Source organism: Salmo salar, chromosome 09 (assembly GCF_965601325.2).
Source record: "Salmo salar chromosome 09, fSalSal1, whole genome shotgun sequence".
NCBI lineage: Eukaryota > Metazoa > Chordata > Actinopteri > Salmoniformes > Salmonidae > Salmo > Salmo salar.
In genome coordinates this window covers 98,148,912-98,165,124 of record NC_138299.1, presented here as the reverse complement: position 1 = coordinate 98,165,124, position 16,213 = coordinate 98,148,912, and the positions used below count along the sequence as shown (strand labels likewise).

General features: G+C 41.1%; 2 protein-coding genes across 3 annotated transcripts; both read right to left on the bottom strand.

The window, feature by feature from the left end:
• Positions 1-5,685: 5,685 nt before the first annotated feature.
• On the bottom strand, positions 5,686-11,709 carry b4galt7 (xylosylprotein beta 1,4-galactosyltransferase, polypeptide 7 (galactosyltransferase I)). Of its 2 annotated transcripts, none has more exons than XM_014213223.3 (6): positions 10,911-11,709; positions 9,673-10,005; positions 9,199-9,424; positions 7,988-8,119; positions 7,653-7,757; positions 5,686-7,507 (listed from the first exon to the last, which is right to left on the bottom strand). In XM_014213223.3, the coding sequence occupies exons 1-6, from the start codon at positions 10,961-10,963 to the stop codon at positions 7,352-7,354; spliced, it is 1,005 nt and encodes a 334-aa protein (XP_014068698.1). In that variant the 5' UTR covers positions 10,964-11,709; the 3' UTR covers positions 5,686-7,351. The 2 variants fall into 2 exon arrangements, with proteins under 2 accessions (XP_014068698.1, XP_014068700.1); XM_014213225.3 differs by having other exon boundaries at positions 7,988-8,071.
• Positions 11,710-11,834: 125 nt separating this feature from the next.
• tmed9 (transmembrane emp24 protein transport domain containing 9) lies at positions 11,835-15,915 on the bottom strand. Its single transcript, NM_001140268.1, is given in 5 exon segments — positions 11,835-13,965; positions 14,407-14,553; positions 14,740-14,865; positions 15,018-15,118; positions 15,756-15,915. Coding segments are annotated over 5 exon segments (657 nt in total). The 5' UTR covers positions 15,889-15,915; the 3' UTR covers positions 11,835-13,815.
• Positions 15,916-16,213: the final 298 nt, after the last annotated feature.

The window sequence follows — 16,213 nt, the reverse complement described above, 5'->3', positions numbered from 1 at the left end:
GATTGAACTCTTTGGCCTGAATGCCAAGTGTCGCGTCTGGAGGAAACCTGGCACCATCCCTACGGTGAAGCTTGGTGGTGGCAGCATCATGCTGTGGGGATTTTTTTCAGTGGCAGGGACTGGGAGACTAGTCAGGATCGAGGGAAAGATGAATGAAGCAAAGTACAGAGAGATCCTTGATGAAAACCTGCTCCAGAGTGCTCAGGACCTCAGACTGGGGCGAAGAATCACCTTCCAACGGGACAACAACTGTAAGCACACAGCCAAGACAACACAGGAGTGGCTTCGGGACAATTTTCTGAATGTCCTTGAGTGGCCCAGCCAGAACCCGGACCTGAACCCGATCGAACATCTCTGGAGAGACCTGAAAATAGCTGTGCATCGATGCTCCCCATCCAACCTGACAGAGCTTGAGAGGATCTGCAGAGAAGAATGGGAGAAACTCCCCAAATACAGGTGTTTTGCTTTGTCATTATCGGGTATTGTGTGTAGATTGATGGTGGAGGGAACAATTTAACACATTTTAGAATAAGGATGTAATGTAACAAAATGTGGAAAAAGTCAAGGGGTCTGAATACTTTGTGAATGCACTGTACATAGGTCTGCAAAATGAACGTCCTTTACAGAATAGACCTATAGGTCTGCAAAATGTAACTCATTTTGAGAATAGGTCAACTAAAGAGGTCTTTTTTTTACTAAGGTCAAAGGTCTGGGAAATATTGCTTCTTTATGTTATGTCCAGGGTGCCTTCCCTCCCTCTTTTGGTAGTTACCATCTTAGATGTTGTTGAAGAGGGTGGGGGTGGGGGGGTACCAGTAGATCAGAGACTCAACCAGTCCCAGGAACCCAGGACAGGTGTCAGTCCTTTCAGGGGAGAAATAATCAGGGACGAACCACAAAAGCCCCCCTGCTTCCATCTTTCATGATCTGCTCCTGTGGAAGCTGATGTGAACCACCAAAGGCCAAAGAGCCCAGTGAGACCCAAAGGAGTTGTCTCCACCCCTCTTGTCCCCTATACCAATCCTATACCGCCCAGTCCCCCTGTATAGAATGAATAGGTTTAACTGGCAGATCTAGCCCCGGAGCCATTGATTCAGGCAGCCATTAACAACTATTAATTTTGCCTCTGGCAATTAATGATAGATTTTGCTGGTCTGAAAAGAGGGATTAAGCAGTTGGAGTTTTTGTAGGAACGCAGGGGTGTAAAGCCGAGTTAAAATGTGACTATTGTCCCCCTACATGGTCTGCCTTGAATCAGCTAACTGGAGTTAAGTCCCTTTTACAAGGAATGAGGTTACTCTATTCAGAAAGGAACAGAAATAGGATGTGTTATAGGAAATGCCATTTACGTTATTCTATATAGTAAACTATAAAGGACAGAACTCTGCTGAATGGAACATTCATCGACACATCAGGTCATTACAGATTACATTTATAGTTTCAGTACATCGAATGAGGAATGGAAACAGTCCCCTTAAATATGCATCTTCGTTTATGATATTAATTCAGTATTTTATTCATAACTTTATTAATTCAAATACTTACAGTATAGCCTTAGTTAAGTACAACTGTCAATGGTAAAGTTGACATAGTTTTGTCATATCATCTGCTGGCTTAATCATTTATTTTAATTTACATTTAATTTGGTGGTAAATTAATGATGTCAAGTGAATTAATTGGTTATTTGGGGGAGCTCTATTGATGTGGTCAATGCCCGCTAGTGGATGTTGATGGCGCCCTCTAGTGGTTTTTAAGATAATATTGATGTTACGTTCAAACCATATCTGGGAAAGAATTGATGACATATCTGTTTTAATAAAAAGATACAAGGCCTTCTATTTTTCATAATTACCTATTTGCAAAAATGTGTTTTAATTCAATTTAATAATGTGATTTTTAAAATGTACCCCGAATTACTATAACTTTATTATAGTTAATTATATAATATTTATTAATTTCACGTGTATTATTTTTGTAATATCTACATAATGAAATCTTTCATCTACTACCTAATTGCAATTTAACCTTGAAGCATATTTAGGCTCAAATTGGGGACGTTTTGCGCGCCTATAATTGCTGTCTCTCTCTCTCCGGGCGGTCTGATTTATTTACTCTCCCGCACAAACATTTCCTGTCTCTGTCAGCTCGAGTCCATAAAGGTCAATTAGGGAGAAGAATGTCCGTGTTGGGTCTGACTTTAAGCTTTTACCTCCACACACCTGGCTTCTAGGAACATAATACCTGGTTAAGTGAGGGCCAGTATGCCTGGAGCGACTTCTTTACTCATGGAAAACGAATTAACAGTCTGCAGTGGCCCATAATGCATTAGTCGCTCAGTTTGGGGCTATACCTGCAGTCTTGTGTCCATCACACTATTGTCATCCGAGTATATTAGAATTAGTCAATTTAGATTATATATTTATGTATAGCTATTTGCAGTTTGTTCTTTAATAAATCCACACTTTCTGTTTTGGACACAGCACTATATGAAAATTATTGTACAACATTTCTCATCTATAGACCAAAGATTTATTAGAAAAAATTAAAGCGAATTGCAAATCAAGTAGCTAAAAAATATCAGTTAAAACAAAAATATAGAGACAGTAATCAGTAGAACAGAAAAAACAGCAGTATAGAAGTACGAGTCTAGGTCTATATCCTGGGTTCAGTATAGAAGGCTAGGCCTATATCCTGGGTTCAGTATAGAAGGCTAGGTCTATATCCTGGGTTCAGTATAGAAGGCTAGGCCTATATCCTGGGTTCAGAGTAGGAGGCTAGGTCTATATCCTGGGTTCAGTATAGAAGGCTGGGTCTATGTCCTGGGTTCAGAGTAGGAGGCTAGGTTTATATCCTGGGTTCAGTATAGAAGGCTAGGCCTATATCCTGGGTTCAGAGTAGAAGGCTAGGTCTATATCCTGGGTTCAGTATAGAAGGCTAGGCCTATATCCTGGGTTCAGAGTAGGAGGCTAGGCCTATATCCTGGGTTCAGAGTAGGAGGCTAGGTCTATATCCTGGGTTCAGTACAGGAGGCTAGGCCTATATCCTGGGTTCAGAGAAGGAGGCTAGGTCTATATCCTGGGTTCAGAGTAGGAGGCTAGGTCTATATCCTGGGTTCAGAGTAGAAAGCTAGGCCTATATCCTGGGTTCAGAGTAGAAGGCTAGGTCTATATCCTGGGTTCAGAGTAGGAGGCTAGGTCTATATCCTGGGTTCAGAGTAGAAGGCTAGGTCTATATCCTGGGTTCAGAGTAGGAGGCTAGGTCTATATCCTGGGTTCAGAGTAGAAGGCTAGGTCTATATCCTGGGTTCAGAGTAGGAGGCTAGGTCTATATCCTGGGTTCAGTATAGAAGGCTAGGCCTATATCCTGGGTTCAGAGTAGAAGGCTAGGTCTATATCCTGGGTTCAGAGTAGGAGGCTAGGTCTATATCCTGGGTTCAGAGTAGAAGGCTAGGCCTATATCCTGGGTTCAGAGTAGAAGGCTAGGTCTATATCCTGGGTTCAGAGTAGGAGGCTAGGTCTATATCCTGGGTTCAGAGTAGGAGGCTAGGTCTATATCCTGGGTTCAGAGTAGAAGGCTAGGTCTATATCCTGGGTTCAGAGTAGAAGGCTAGGTCTGGATGAGAAAAACTAAATCACATAAGAGATGTTGTGAAAGAGGAATATAAAATGCATTACAAAAATGGCATGGCTAAATCTCTTCAATGAATCATAGCCTAGTTGATAGCCGATTGACGATCTGAAGCACCAGGCCACACAGTGGTAAAATATAGACACGTTTCTCTTTGACAATAATTCAAGAATCATCGTGAATGTGTGTGATGGCCTCAAGGCATTTAGTAATATAACTTTAAATCAAAAATACACCCATGACTCGTCATTGTCCACGGAAATCAACTCATCCTCCTCCTTGCTCGATGTTTCGCCGTGCACGTGGCTCTCCCGTACACCGGCAATGTCCCCGTGGGCCTTCCTCCACCACGTTCTCCTGTTCTGGAACCAGACTTTGACCTGTGTCTGGGTCAGTCTCAGCGGTGAGGCCAGAAGCATCTTCTCCGTCTCGGTCATTTACCGCTGCTTACTGAACACCTCTTCTAGTTTGGTCAGCTGCGGGTTCTCCTGCCAGATCTCCGCACGGAGGTTCCCGTGGATAGACTGCCCGGTTGCCCTGCAGAGAGAAAACAAACACTAATTTCCAAACAATATTCTTCCTTACACATTATCCAATATGGGCTGCATTATCACAATGACACCTATTCCATTTTCCATTTGTAATTAAGAGGAGTCAGATCATCAGTTTTACAAGACAATGCAATGCGAGACGTATAATGTAGGCTAATATCCCTTGGGCCAAAACAATCAAAGTCGGAAACATTGAGGACATAAATTGATCTTACCGTTATACAGACCTTGATTATAACCACTTAAATGCTGGTAGTGAACTGGGGGAAGTGAATTTGTGTCTCCAAGATGCGACCAAGTCAGCATCGCCGGATGGTGCCTTGCGCCTCCGCCTGGTTGCTGGCTGTTCAATGGCTTGTTGTGCGGCTGCTTCCCGGGAAGGACGCACGGAAAGGATAAATTCAACACTGAAGGAGAACGCTTTATTTGTCTTTGTCGTTAATAGAACCTTGTTTGGCAACCATGAGGAGATGTCCGTTGCTCCACCATAAAAAGGAAAATATGATGGTAAGGAGAAAGAAGATGTCCCGTTGAGGGAACTCGCGCTCAGGCTTCCTCTCGTCACGGTGTGGCTCAATGTGGCTCCTTCTCCAGGCGGGAGGCGAGGACTTTATACCCCGCCTCAACAGATAGATCATAGGGCCTGAAAGGTGTTGTCCCATCGAGTCAGAAACTACTTTGAAGAGATTAGTGTAAAACTGTCGTGATGGGGCGGTATTCTGGTCGACCGTGATCCGATAGATCAATTATGACCTGACAAAAACTTCAGACAGGGGCTTTACATGCGGGGCTGAAGTGACAAATCCCCACAAAGGTAATCATTAAGTGTTTTTATGTGTTGCTGCCATGCTATGTTGTTGTCTTAGGTCTTTCTTTACGTAATGTTGTGGTGTCTCTCTTGTCCTGATGTGTGTTTTGTCCTATAATTACTATTTTTTAATCCCAGGCCCCGTCCCCACAGGAGGCCTTTTGGTAGGCCGTCATTGTAAATCAGAATTTGTTCTTAACTGACTTGCCTAGTTAAATAAAGGTAAAATAAAAAATAAATAAATAGTCATGAAGCAGAAATAGGCATAGCTTCTGCTGTCTTGAGCAGACTTTAACCAGTTATGCCCGATTTTATAAATGTATGTCTTATGCTAAATTACAGACACAGTATATTGTAGACTTCTTGGTAGTGGTACAAGTATCTGTTTTTGCATTTCTAGTGGATTCAAAATCGGGCTTGTATATAACCAGTGAGACAATGCAGAGTTGACTTCAAAAATGTGTGTGAAAGTCCTCTGTTTCCAGGATCAGTCAGATTAAAGTCACCTGGAATGACAGGCCAGTTACATTAATTTACACTCTCAAATAAAAGTACCATCAGTTAACTATCCATAATATGCATTTCAAGAGTAGATATCAACTGCAACAAGTGCTGTAGCATTTTTCAATTATAGTGAGGGATGTCAACATAACAAAGCTCAGGTACAACGGTCTTCTGTCAGACAGAACTTCAAACAGATCAAATAGATGTTAAGTATTGAAAATACAATACAGATGTGTTAATCATATTATGTACAATGAAGACCTTTATAAATGAGAAAAAAGACAATGCATGCTTTTCCCATGTTTTTGAGTCATAACTTCATATACATACTGAATATTGTACAAATACATTTACGGTACCATTGACTTGTCGAGTCATTCAAAAATACATTACAGCAGTATGGTATATGGTCAAACTGTTGTAAACAGACCTTAATTTACCCCGAAGTACCTTCATAATGTCTAGTCGGTCTCTGATAACCTTCTAAAGCACGGCTGTAAACCTTAAGTGTTTCACCATCACCAACAAACTCAAAACAGCACCCTGACATTCAATTCACTACCAGTTGAACACATGATGGGTTACAATGGATACCGGATGAGAATACAGCGCTACGGATCATGGAAATGGCATGCCAATCCGGTGCATTACAATGTCAGAAAGAAATCCCTTTCATAGTAAACTAACTGTGATGATAATATATTAAGCCAGACAGTATAGCAGACTTCAGGACAGAGGAAGGATTCCTGAAAAGTGCAAATGGTCCATCGGGATCAAACCCAGCAGCAAACCATCCCTACATCCCACTGCTGGCTGGCCTCTGAAGCTAAGCAGTGTTGGTCCAGCCCAGATGCTGCTGGAATTGGTGTTGGAGGTCCAGTAGAAGGTACTCTTTCCTCTGGTCTAAAAAAATATCACAATGCCCCAGGGCAGTGATTGGGGACATTGCCCTGTGTAGGGTGCCTTCTTTCAGATGGGATCTTAAACGGGTGTCCTGACTCTCTGTGGTCACTAAATATCCCATGGCACTTATCGTAAGAGTAGGGGTGTTAACACTGGTGTCCTGACTAAATTCCCAATCTGTCCCTCATACCATCACTGTGACCTAATCACCCCCAGCTTACTATTGGCTCATTCATCCCCCCTCCTCTCTCCTGTAACTATTCCCCAGGTCATTGCTGTAAATGAGAATGTGTTCTCAGTCAATTTACCCGGTAAAATAAGGGTAAATATAAATAAATAAACAAACAAACAAACCAGATACAAAGGCTATTGCTTATTATTTCAGTACACCTTTCCTTTCATGTATCGTAAATATTGGCAAAGTGTCTGTAGTTCAAAGCCCCTGAAGTTAGGCCTGCATGAGATCCAGTCCCTCACAGATCCAGTCCCTCACAGATCCAGTCACTCACAGATCCAGTCACTCACAGATCCAATCACTCACAGTTCTGAATGAAAGTTAGACATACAGTTCTAAAGGATGACATCATATAGCTAGTTCAATATAAATACATTCCATCTCTCCAATGAGGGAAGGCGTTGCTGGGGTCAAAGGCCAAAGCCTCTTCTCTGGGTCGGCCAGAAGATGGCACCCATGTCTTCTGATGCGGTTGTTTGAGAAAAAAATTAAATAACAATCTACATTTTATATTTTATCCATGTCTTCCAGACACATCAAGTAGGGGAAACATCACCCCTCTGTAGCACCAGGGTCATATTCATTAGGGCACACAAAAAAACAAGTGTTTCTCATTGGAGAAGCTCAGGTAGTCCCTCCCTGTTTTAGTCGGTTTTATTCCGTTTGGTGGATAATAAACATAACTCAAATGAGAGGCAGCATGGGTCTATCATTGGGGTCCTCTTAGTTCAGCAGACACCAGGGAGTCTTGTCCGTGTCACACTCCAGTTTGATGTTGAGGACAGTGACAGGGGCTCCACTAATAGTCAGCTCCTGTCTCGACTCCACCTTGTACTGCAAGTTAGTCAGCCCGCCCTCAGGGTCAACCTTGAATTGTTCCTTCCAAAAACGAGGAGAGAAAACCATAATATCAGTAGTGTGATTGGAAATCCAACCAAAGAGATCAATCCAGTATCTGTCTATCTCAGAATGCAACACAAAACAATACAACACGTTAGTACGTGTTCAGTGAATGCATCTCTACCTGTTTCTGTGCAGCCACTCTCTTCTGGTCTCTCTTCCTCCAGGCAGGGTCATGGATGTGACGAAAGGTTTTATACCCTGTTTTTATCTCACTGGGCCTGAAGAGCTGACAAACAGAAAATGACAGATTTATTATATTATTCATAGTATTTAGAGACGTGGCGACAGCTTTTGTTTTGCTGGTCTACACGCAAACGTGCTCTTGAGTTTTCCTAATATGTAGGTAGATGTGTCAGATACTGATGCTTATCAGCTTGTCATTCTTTTGGAGTAATTTAAGGGATTAGCCAGCTATCTCTGTCTCTTTGTGACACGTAAAGGACAGTCCTGGTTTACCTGTAATCCAGCAGTTCTTAGTCTCCTATAGAATTCATCGTCTTCTCTCCCCCATCCCCAGAAACGGTTGGACATGCCGTTGCACTTCAGGAACACAGAACATGACACAGCTAAAAACAGCACACCAGCACCCTGTACAATTGTACAATTATTATTATCTTTCCTGATGCCTAGTCACTTTACCTTGCCTTCATGTACATATCTACCTCAAATACCTTATTATTATCTATCCTGATGACTAGTCACTTTACCCTGCCTTCATATACATATCTACCTCAAATACCTTATTATTATCTATCCTGATGACTAGTCACTTTACCCTGCCTTCATGTACATATCTACCTCAAATACCTTATTATTATCTATCCTGATGACTAGTCACTTTACCCTGCCTTCATATACATATCTACCTCAAATACCTTATTATCTATCCTGATGCCTAGTCACTTTACCCTGCCTTCATGTACATATATATCTACCTCAAATACCTTGTAGCTCTGCACATTGATCTGGTACTGGTACTTCCTGTATATAGCTCCACATTGATCTGGTACGGGTACTTCCTGTATATAGCTCCACATTGATCTGGTACTGGTACTTCCTGTATATAGCTCCACATTGATCTGGTACCGGTACTTCCTGTATATAGCTCCACATTGATCTGGTACCGGTACTTCCTGTATATAACTCCACATTGATCTGGTACCGGTACTTCCTGAATATAACTCCACATTGATCTGGTACCGGTACTTCCTGTATATAACTCCACATTGATCTGGTACTTCCTGTATATAACTCCACATTGAGCTGGTACTGGTACTTCCTGTATATAACTCCACATTGATCTGGTACTTCCTGTATATAACTACACATTGATCTGGTACTGGTACTTCCAGTATATAACTCCACATTGATCTAGTACTTCCTGTATATAGCTCCATTCTTGTGTATTGTATTTTATTTCTCATGTGTTACTATTTTAAACTCTGCATTGTTGGGAGGGGCTTGTAAGCAAGCTTTTCACTGTAAAGTCTACACCAGTTGTATTTGGTGCATGTGATGAATAAAATGTGATTAGAATATGTGTAAATAATGAATTGAATGTACTGAAGCTCTGAAGTGCTATCTATTATTATTGATAATGAATGATTATCTTAACAATAGGCAAACCTACCATGTGATAATGACTGAATAACAATAGGCTAACCTACCATGTGATAATGTTGTTTGGTGAGCAGCAGGATTCCTCCCACGTATGTCTTGTAGTGATACAGGGGGTGCAGCTCTGGTGAGGCCACGTGGAAAGGGCCCTCCTCTGGGAAACCATAGTCCAGAGCTTCATTCAGAGGTAACAAGTCCACATCATGCATGGCGATGTAATCAGTGTCGTTACCACTCTCCGTGTAACCAACATTAATAAGAGAGGCTCTGTTGAACCTGTGGTGAGATATGGGTGGAACTCATTATTTACTGCCAGGAGGAGTCAATATTTCATTGGTAAGGTGCAAATCAACGAGGCACACATCCAGACTATAGTTCCCCTGTGCCAATCAGAATTCATCAACAACCACTGGACTAAAATAGAATAGAACAGAATATATTGTGGCCTTCAGATTAGACAATAACAGCACTTCTGTTGTAGGTCTAATGACTAACAAGGCAACATAACGTCTTCCATCACTTACCGATAGTGATCCATCTGGTTAATTACGAAGATCTTATGCAGTATTTTCTTGTTGTTCAAGAAGGTGTGCATGAAGGGGACAAACACCAACAGCTCCTCAAACCTCTCCCTGAAAGGTATCAGGAGGGCCAGCTTGTGAGGACCCCAGGAAGGGTCGTCCGCAGCGGATGCCTGTCTCTCCAGCGGACAAGGCTGATGGGGGATGCGTCCGTCATCCACTGCAACCCGGCTCATGTCTCCTGTACAGCTGAGTTGGAGCCATAGGAGGGAGACCAGTACCAGCACCATACACAGACCAAATAGTTTGTAGACTGTGCATTTCCCAGACCAGAATCTGAAAGTAGAAGTAATAGCCAGTCTCATTTAGCAATGTAGTGCAGTCAATCAGTGGTATGTTACACACCTGAACCACAAACTGACCAAGTGAGAGGTTTAGTAGCATTAACTCAGCTAGGCATAAGTATTGTACACTACACACTTGCACAACCAAACCCATACACACTGTATGCAATGGCTACGTCTAGATGGTAAGGAATGGCTGGTTTAAAATACTATCACGCAATTTTACCAGATATCAAACTAAAAATCCATCCACCAACATTATTTCACACAACAAAATCTGAGCGCAACACTTCTATTGTCGTCAACTACTCACTGATTACTCTCTTCTATTGTAGTCAACTACTCACTGATTACTCTCTTCTATTGTAGTTCAACTACTCACTGATTACTCTCTTCTATTGTAGTCAACTACTCACTGATTACCCTCTTCTATTGTAGTCAACTACTCACTGATTACTCTCTTCTATTGTAGTCAACTACTCACTGATTACTCTCTTCTATTGTAGTTCAACTACTCACTGATTACTCTCTTCTATTGTAGTCAACTACTCACTGATTACTCTCTTCTATTGTAGTTCAACTACTCACTGATTACTCTCTTCTATTGTAGTCAACTACTCACTGATTACTCTCTTCTATTGTAGTCAACTACTCACTGATTACTCTCTTCTATTGTCGTCAACTACTCACTGATTACTCTCTTATTCTATTGTAATAGCCAGAGATTTAGGCTTTAGTGTACCTACAGTAACGTTAGTAGTGTATTGGTATGATTCACATAGGCCTAGCTAGTAGATAAAAAGTAAACATTTACTAGCTTGCTAATGTCGGTTCACTCATCTAGACCAATCCTAGGATAGGATCATTGCGAACATCAGGGCTACCATTATGTTTTACCTTCTGTCTTCTTTGAAATAGAGGACTGGTTTCCTTCTTGATGAATACATCATTTTCGAGGTTGCAAATGACAACAGCTTCAAGATTTCACAGAAAAATCCCAGTTATGCTATTCCCCAGATTTTACAGTAGCTCCTCATGAAACAGAGAATGTCGTCTTGATTCTACAACCGAACTTGTCCATTATTCCTGGCTCTCTCCTTTTTCAGTCGGATTATTTTGATGTCCAACTGATGTTCTTGTCATATTCTTCCTCGAAATATCACATTACGTCTTTGGTTACTGAACGTGAAATGCCGTGCCAATGTTCTTATTACATTGGCAAAGCTTTGGCTTGACGCTGGCTAATAACAGAGCAACATTGCTGCTCACTGCTAGCTACCTAGCATGGGGTGTAATCATTAGTCCAAACAGTTGCAGAACGTTTAGCAACTAAAACGAGAGTTTCTATTGGACAAATTAAGGTTGGTCCCGCCTCGTTTCATTCTGTTTAAGAAACGTTTTGCAACAGAATAACGAAGCCACGTAATGACGAAGCCCCGGGTGTACACGTTGCAACATAGCAGAGCAAGGAAATGTTGTTCCTATCCATGTCCTACTGCACAATGAGACCAAAGATTGTTCTGTTGTGAGACACGTGGATTTCAAAGGAGAAAAAATAAGTCTAGCAACAAACTATACAAATATAATTCGTTTAAATAATTAACTGTGTTTCACACACTACCATACGAAAGTTATATTGAAATAATTCGCTAAAGAGCTTCTACTCAAGAAAATATCAACACCTGAATTTATAAGGTCCGCCTACGATATTGCTCCGGGGTAAACACGTTATAAAGACTGAACGTTCCTATGCATTTGCGGAACTATAGAACGCATTTTTGTTGGGCAAAGTGTTGGTGGAAAACAGTCATTCAAGATGGCTAGCCATTGGTGACAACTTTATTTTTCAGTGCAATTTAATCAAGTTTTCACATTTACGTAATCTAAAATTAAAATCCCCCCACCCAAAACAAACCAGTACCAATTGATTCAAATCATACTCGAAATTTCTGATACTGTATCTAACCATATAAATACACCAATGATGAACTAATTCAATAAGGAACAGTTTGGGGAATTATTAAGGAGAAACAAAAAAAACAGATTAATTGAACAAAAATATGTTTTGCAAAAAAAGATCCAGTGTAGTTCAAATTGTTTTGTGAGTGACAAGAAGCAAGGACTGCTTTCTGGCTAAGTACTTTTCAAGTGTACAATTGATGTTTACACACAAATCAACTCCATGTACATGATGAGAACTGGAGCAAACCTGTTAACCTGGACAGCAATTCTTTATTTAATCAAATTGAATTAAATCAGTGTCTTCAAAACTCTACCTGAGTATTTGCAGAAAGGAAATGGACAAACCAGAACCTCTCTAGGTTCACTTAGATATGCAGTACAGATGAAAAAACAACCAATGTTCACTTGACCTCCATCAAGCCAGTAGATTGTGATAAGGGAACATCTTAGTGTATTCAGCAAGTTAGGGGAAAAACTGTGAACCGCTTTCGTACTTCAGCAAATGCATAGCTAGTATGTCAAAGTTTCCGGTGAAACTACCATATTAACATCAGACACTCTAGCACCAACCTTTAAGCAAAATGTCATGTTTCTTATCTCACTTTCCTGCTTTACAAATAAAACAGACAGAGCCCATATTCAGAAAGCGTCTCAGAGTACAAGTGCTGATCTGGGATCGGTTTCTCCTTTTAAATCAAAATGAATCACAAGGGGCAGCAGATACTAGATCAGCACATCTAATCTGAGGTGCTTTGTGAAAACGGATATTGGTTAACAAGACAGGAGAAGGTTCCCAATTTTCAAGATCTTCAATTTAAAATTCTGCACATTCTGGATGTCTTTGTTTCTAAACACACAGACCACGACCATCAACTAAATACATCAGGGGTTGAAACGTACATTCAATTGAAGCTAAATAAAAAAGTAAAGATTAGTATGCACACACGACCAAATAAGTTTCATAAATCAAGTCACCATTTCTTTTGTATGGCTCTAAACCAAAATAGGTGCCCTCTATCAGCCAGTAACAAACCCCCATTACAATGCATGTAGAGTGAGAACAATGTCTAATCAGTTTGAAAACACACCTGTTATGCTGAGAGAAGAGATGCAGCCTGTAATATGACTGACAGGTATTCTAGTCACAAACAATGCTACAGAAATATCTTATGGGTTGTCGGGGGAAAGGGGTTTATGAGGTGAAAAAAATACCGAAGTGGTTTTAACAATGTTTGATATCATCAACAGTACAAAACCATGTTTTTATATCATCAATAGTACAAAACCATGTTCGACATCATCAATAGTACAAAATCGTGTTTGATATCATCAATAGTACAAAATCGTGTTTGATATCATCAATAGTACAAAATCGTGTTTGATATCGATAGTACAATATCATTTTTCCCCCAGCCAAATGTAAAACATATAGCATACAGTAGAGGATCATAAATAAAACCAATTGCAAATCGTATTCTTACAGAAACAGATGGTAATATCAAAGTCACAAAAGGGTCTTAAAAATCCAAAAGCAGAGCCCTCTCAAAATAGAAAGTAACTGGGTTTTCACTGATAGAACGGTAACCTCACCAATCTGTACACATACTTCTGGGAGATATCACACATTCTCACTGATGTTTAAGTACTGCATTCAGACCAGGGTTGTGTTCAATACACATATCAATTCAGGAAGTTCATTCAAATTGAATTGATTAATGAAAAATGCCTCAGAAAACAATGGGGGAATTTTCAATTCAAGAATAGTGTTTAAGTTAACTTCCTGAATTTACTGATTTGATCCCCAACCCAGACTCAGAAACAACAATATGAGAGTGCAGGTTTACACTAATTTCTTGGCCTCAAAGAAACTTTTGAGGTGTCTCATCTGCCAGAAGCCAATGGCCACAAGGATCAATGTCTGAACGATGGACCACCACAGAACCCTCTGGTTGGTGCTCTCGCTGGTCTGCCTGAAGCGCTCCTCACGGTACTGAAAGAGACATCGCAAAGCTTTTATAAAATATAAATAGTAGCACACAAGCCAAGGCAATGAATTTCCTGAATCTATTCACTAGTAGATCTGACAGGATTGGATAGGTGGAAGCAATATGGTGATATTTCAACCTAGCCATTCAGAAGACTATACTAAGCTGTTACTCACATGCTTATATCATTCTTATTATACATTTCATTATATTTGAAGGAGAAAACATCACACCAAATGGCGGTCTGCTGATCATCTCGCGTTCATTCCGCTCGGTGTGTTTTAGGTACCACCCGCCAGTACGTGTCTGACTGACATTCTTTTAGCATTTTTTTCTACATCTAGAATTGATTAGCAAATTACAGCTGGCACTCTGTTCAGAGGTGCTAACTAGTCTCGGCCGGCAAACACTACCGGCGTGTCCAGCAGGACAGTTGATGTACTCACCCTCTGATAGTTCTGCTCCTTCTGGATCTGGTCCACCTGCTCCACCAGCTGTCTCACTCTCAGCTGCAGCTCTGTCAGCTTGTCTTTGGCTGCAATCTCTGCATAGTTATTGGTGTGCTCTCCCACTTGGATGTCCAGGTGAACTCTCTGAGGGGAAAAAAGGGTGGTTCAGAGCAATTGAGAGGAGAATCAATGTGGGTATTTACTTTTTTACCCTCTACTCTTACACCCCCCTGCATCCTACCATTAACTGTTCTTATTGACCCACAGTTCATATGCATATTGTGGGTGCAATAGCTTTTTCCCCCACATTTGTCACACTAATGTACTTACAAGCATTCCTCCAGCGAAGAGGGCAAACTTGGAAGAGTTGGAGTGAAGGCAGATCCGATGTTCTCCTGGGGTGTGAGAGGTGAAGGTGAATCTTCCCTCCGAGCCGTACTGACGAGACAGGATCACCTAGAGTCCAGACAGGAAACACACAGAAAGCAAAACTTTTTCAGTATCATCACTATTCATTGCAGCTTGGGTCATGATTGTTCTCACAAGTCTCTTTCTCACAGAATACCATATGAAGTGAATGACACTAGTTGCAAAGTGTAGCATCCTACCTTCTCATCAGGGTCTTTCACCTCAACAAACATCCCCAGACCCTGTGTGGCAGGTAGGTACTCTTCTTTCTGCTTGTCGTACAAGTGTGTACGATAGTTTCCTAAAAAGAGAAAATACAATTGTTTACACATGCCAGCCAATGCTTGCTTCTACCGGTCCTATCCTTACAAGTGCCTAGTTAGGAGGTCAACTGTTAAGGCCAGGGGTTGTTTCTGGGCAAGACCTACAGTATGTTAAACAGTATATGGATGGTACGACATTACATGGTTTATTTATTAAAGTATCAAAAGCATGCGTAACGGATTTCCAATATTACAGTTCTAGTTAGGTGAGGACATCAATGACAGGTCTGCTTGTTTTTGATTGTAGGTATTACTGTATTGTTGTAGCTAGAAACATACGATTTTCGCTGAACATGCGATAACTTCTACAAATGTGTACGCAACCAATAAACTTTATTTGTATAGCTAACGTTAGCTAGCTGGTTAGCCTGCTCATGGACATGAGTAGCTAGCTAGCCAAGTCTGCCAACTGAAAAGTAAGTTCACAGCCCCCTCTACAGACAAGTTTAATGCTGGCTGTCTAGATAACTAGCTAACTAACTAGATTGCTGGCTAAATGTTAGCTAACTCGAATTCGGAAGCTAGTTTGGCGAATTAGCAAACTAGCTCGCTAGCTGTTAGCTGACTTCCCAAGGATAAATAGCATAGCAATCCCAATGGCCACAAGACACTTACCGATGATCATCGTTTCATCCGGAATTTCCTCTATGAAGCATTTCTTCTCAGTCTCCCCGATGTGAAAGTACAGCGAGGAAACAAATGTGTAATAAACGTTCAAAAGCAAAACTGAAAACACACAAGACCGCATTTTGACTGCCACCGTCTTCCAGCCGGTTATAGAGGACGGATGTTGTGATTCGAGTCTGCGCAGACACCAATGCCACGTAACCTATCGCTTACCATCGTCCAATCAACACTCGCGTTAGACTTGTGGTTGTTGTAGTTCTAAGTAATATTCTTCCGGTATGCACTGTGCAGGGGTTTGTTTCAACCCAAAACTAACAAAAGGAATGAAAATAATTAACTGATCATGGTCTTCAATTTAGACATCAATAAGTTGAATCAGTAGTAGAGCTTTGCTCGAAGAAGTCCAGGGCAAACATGTGTACTGTCTGTCACACATACCAAATGAT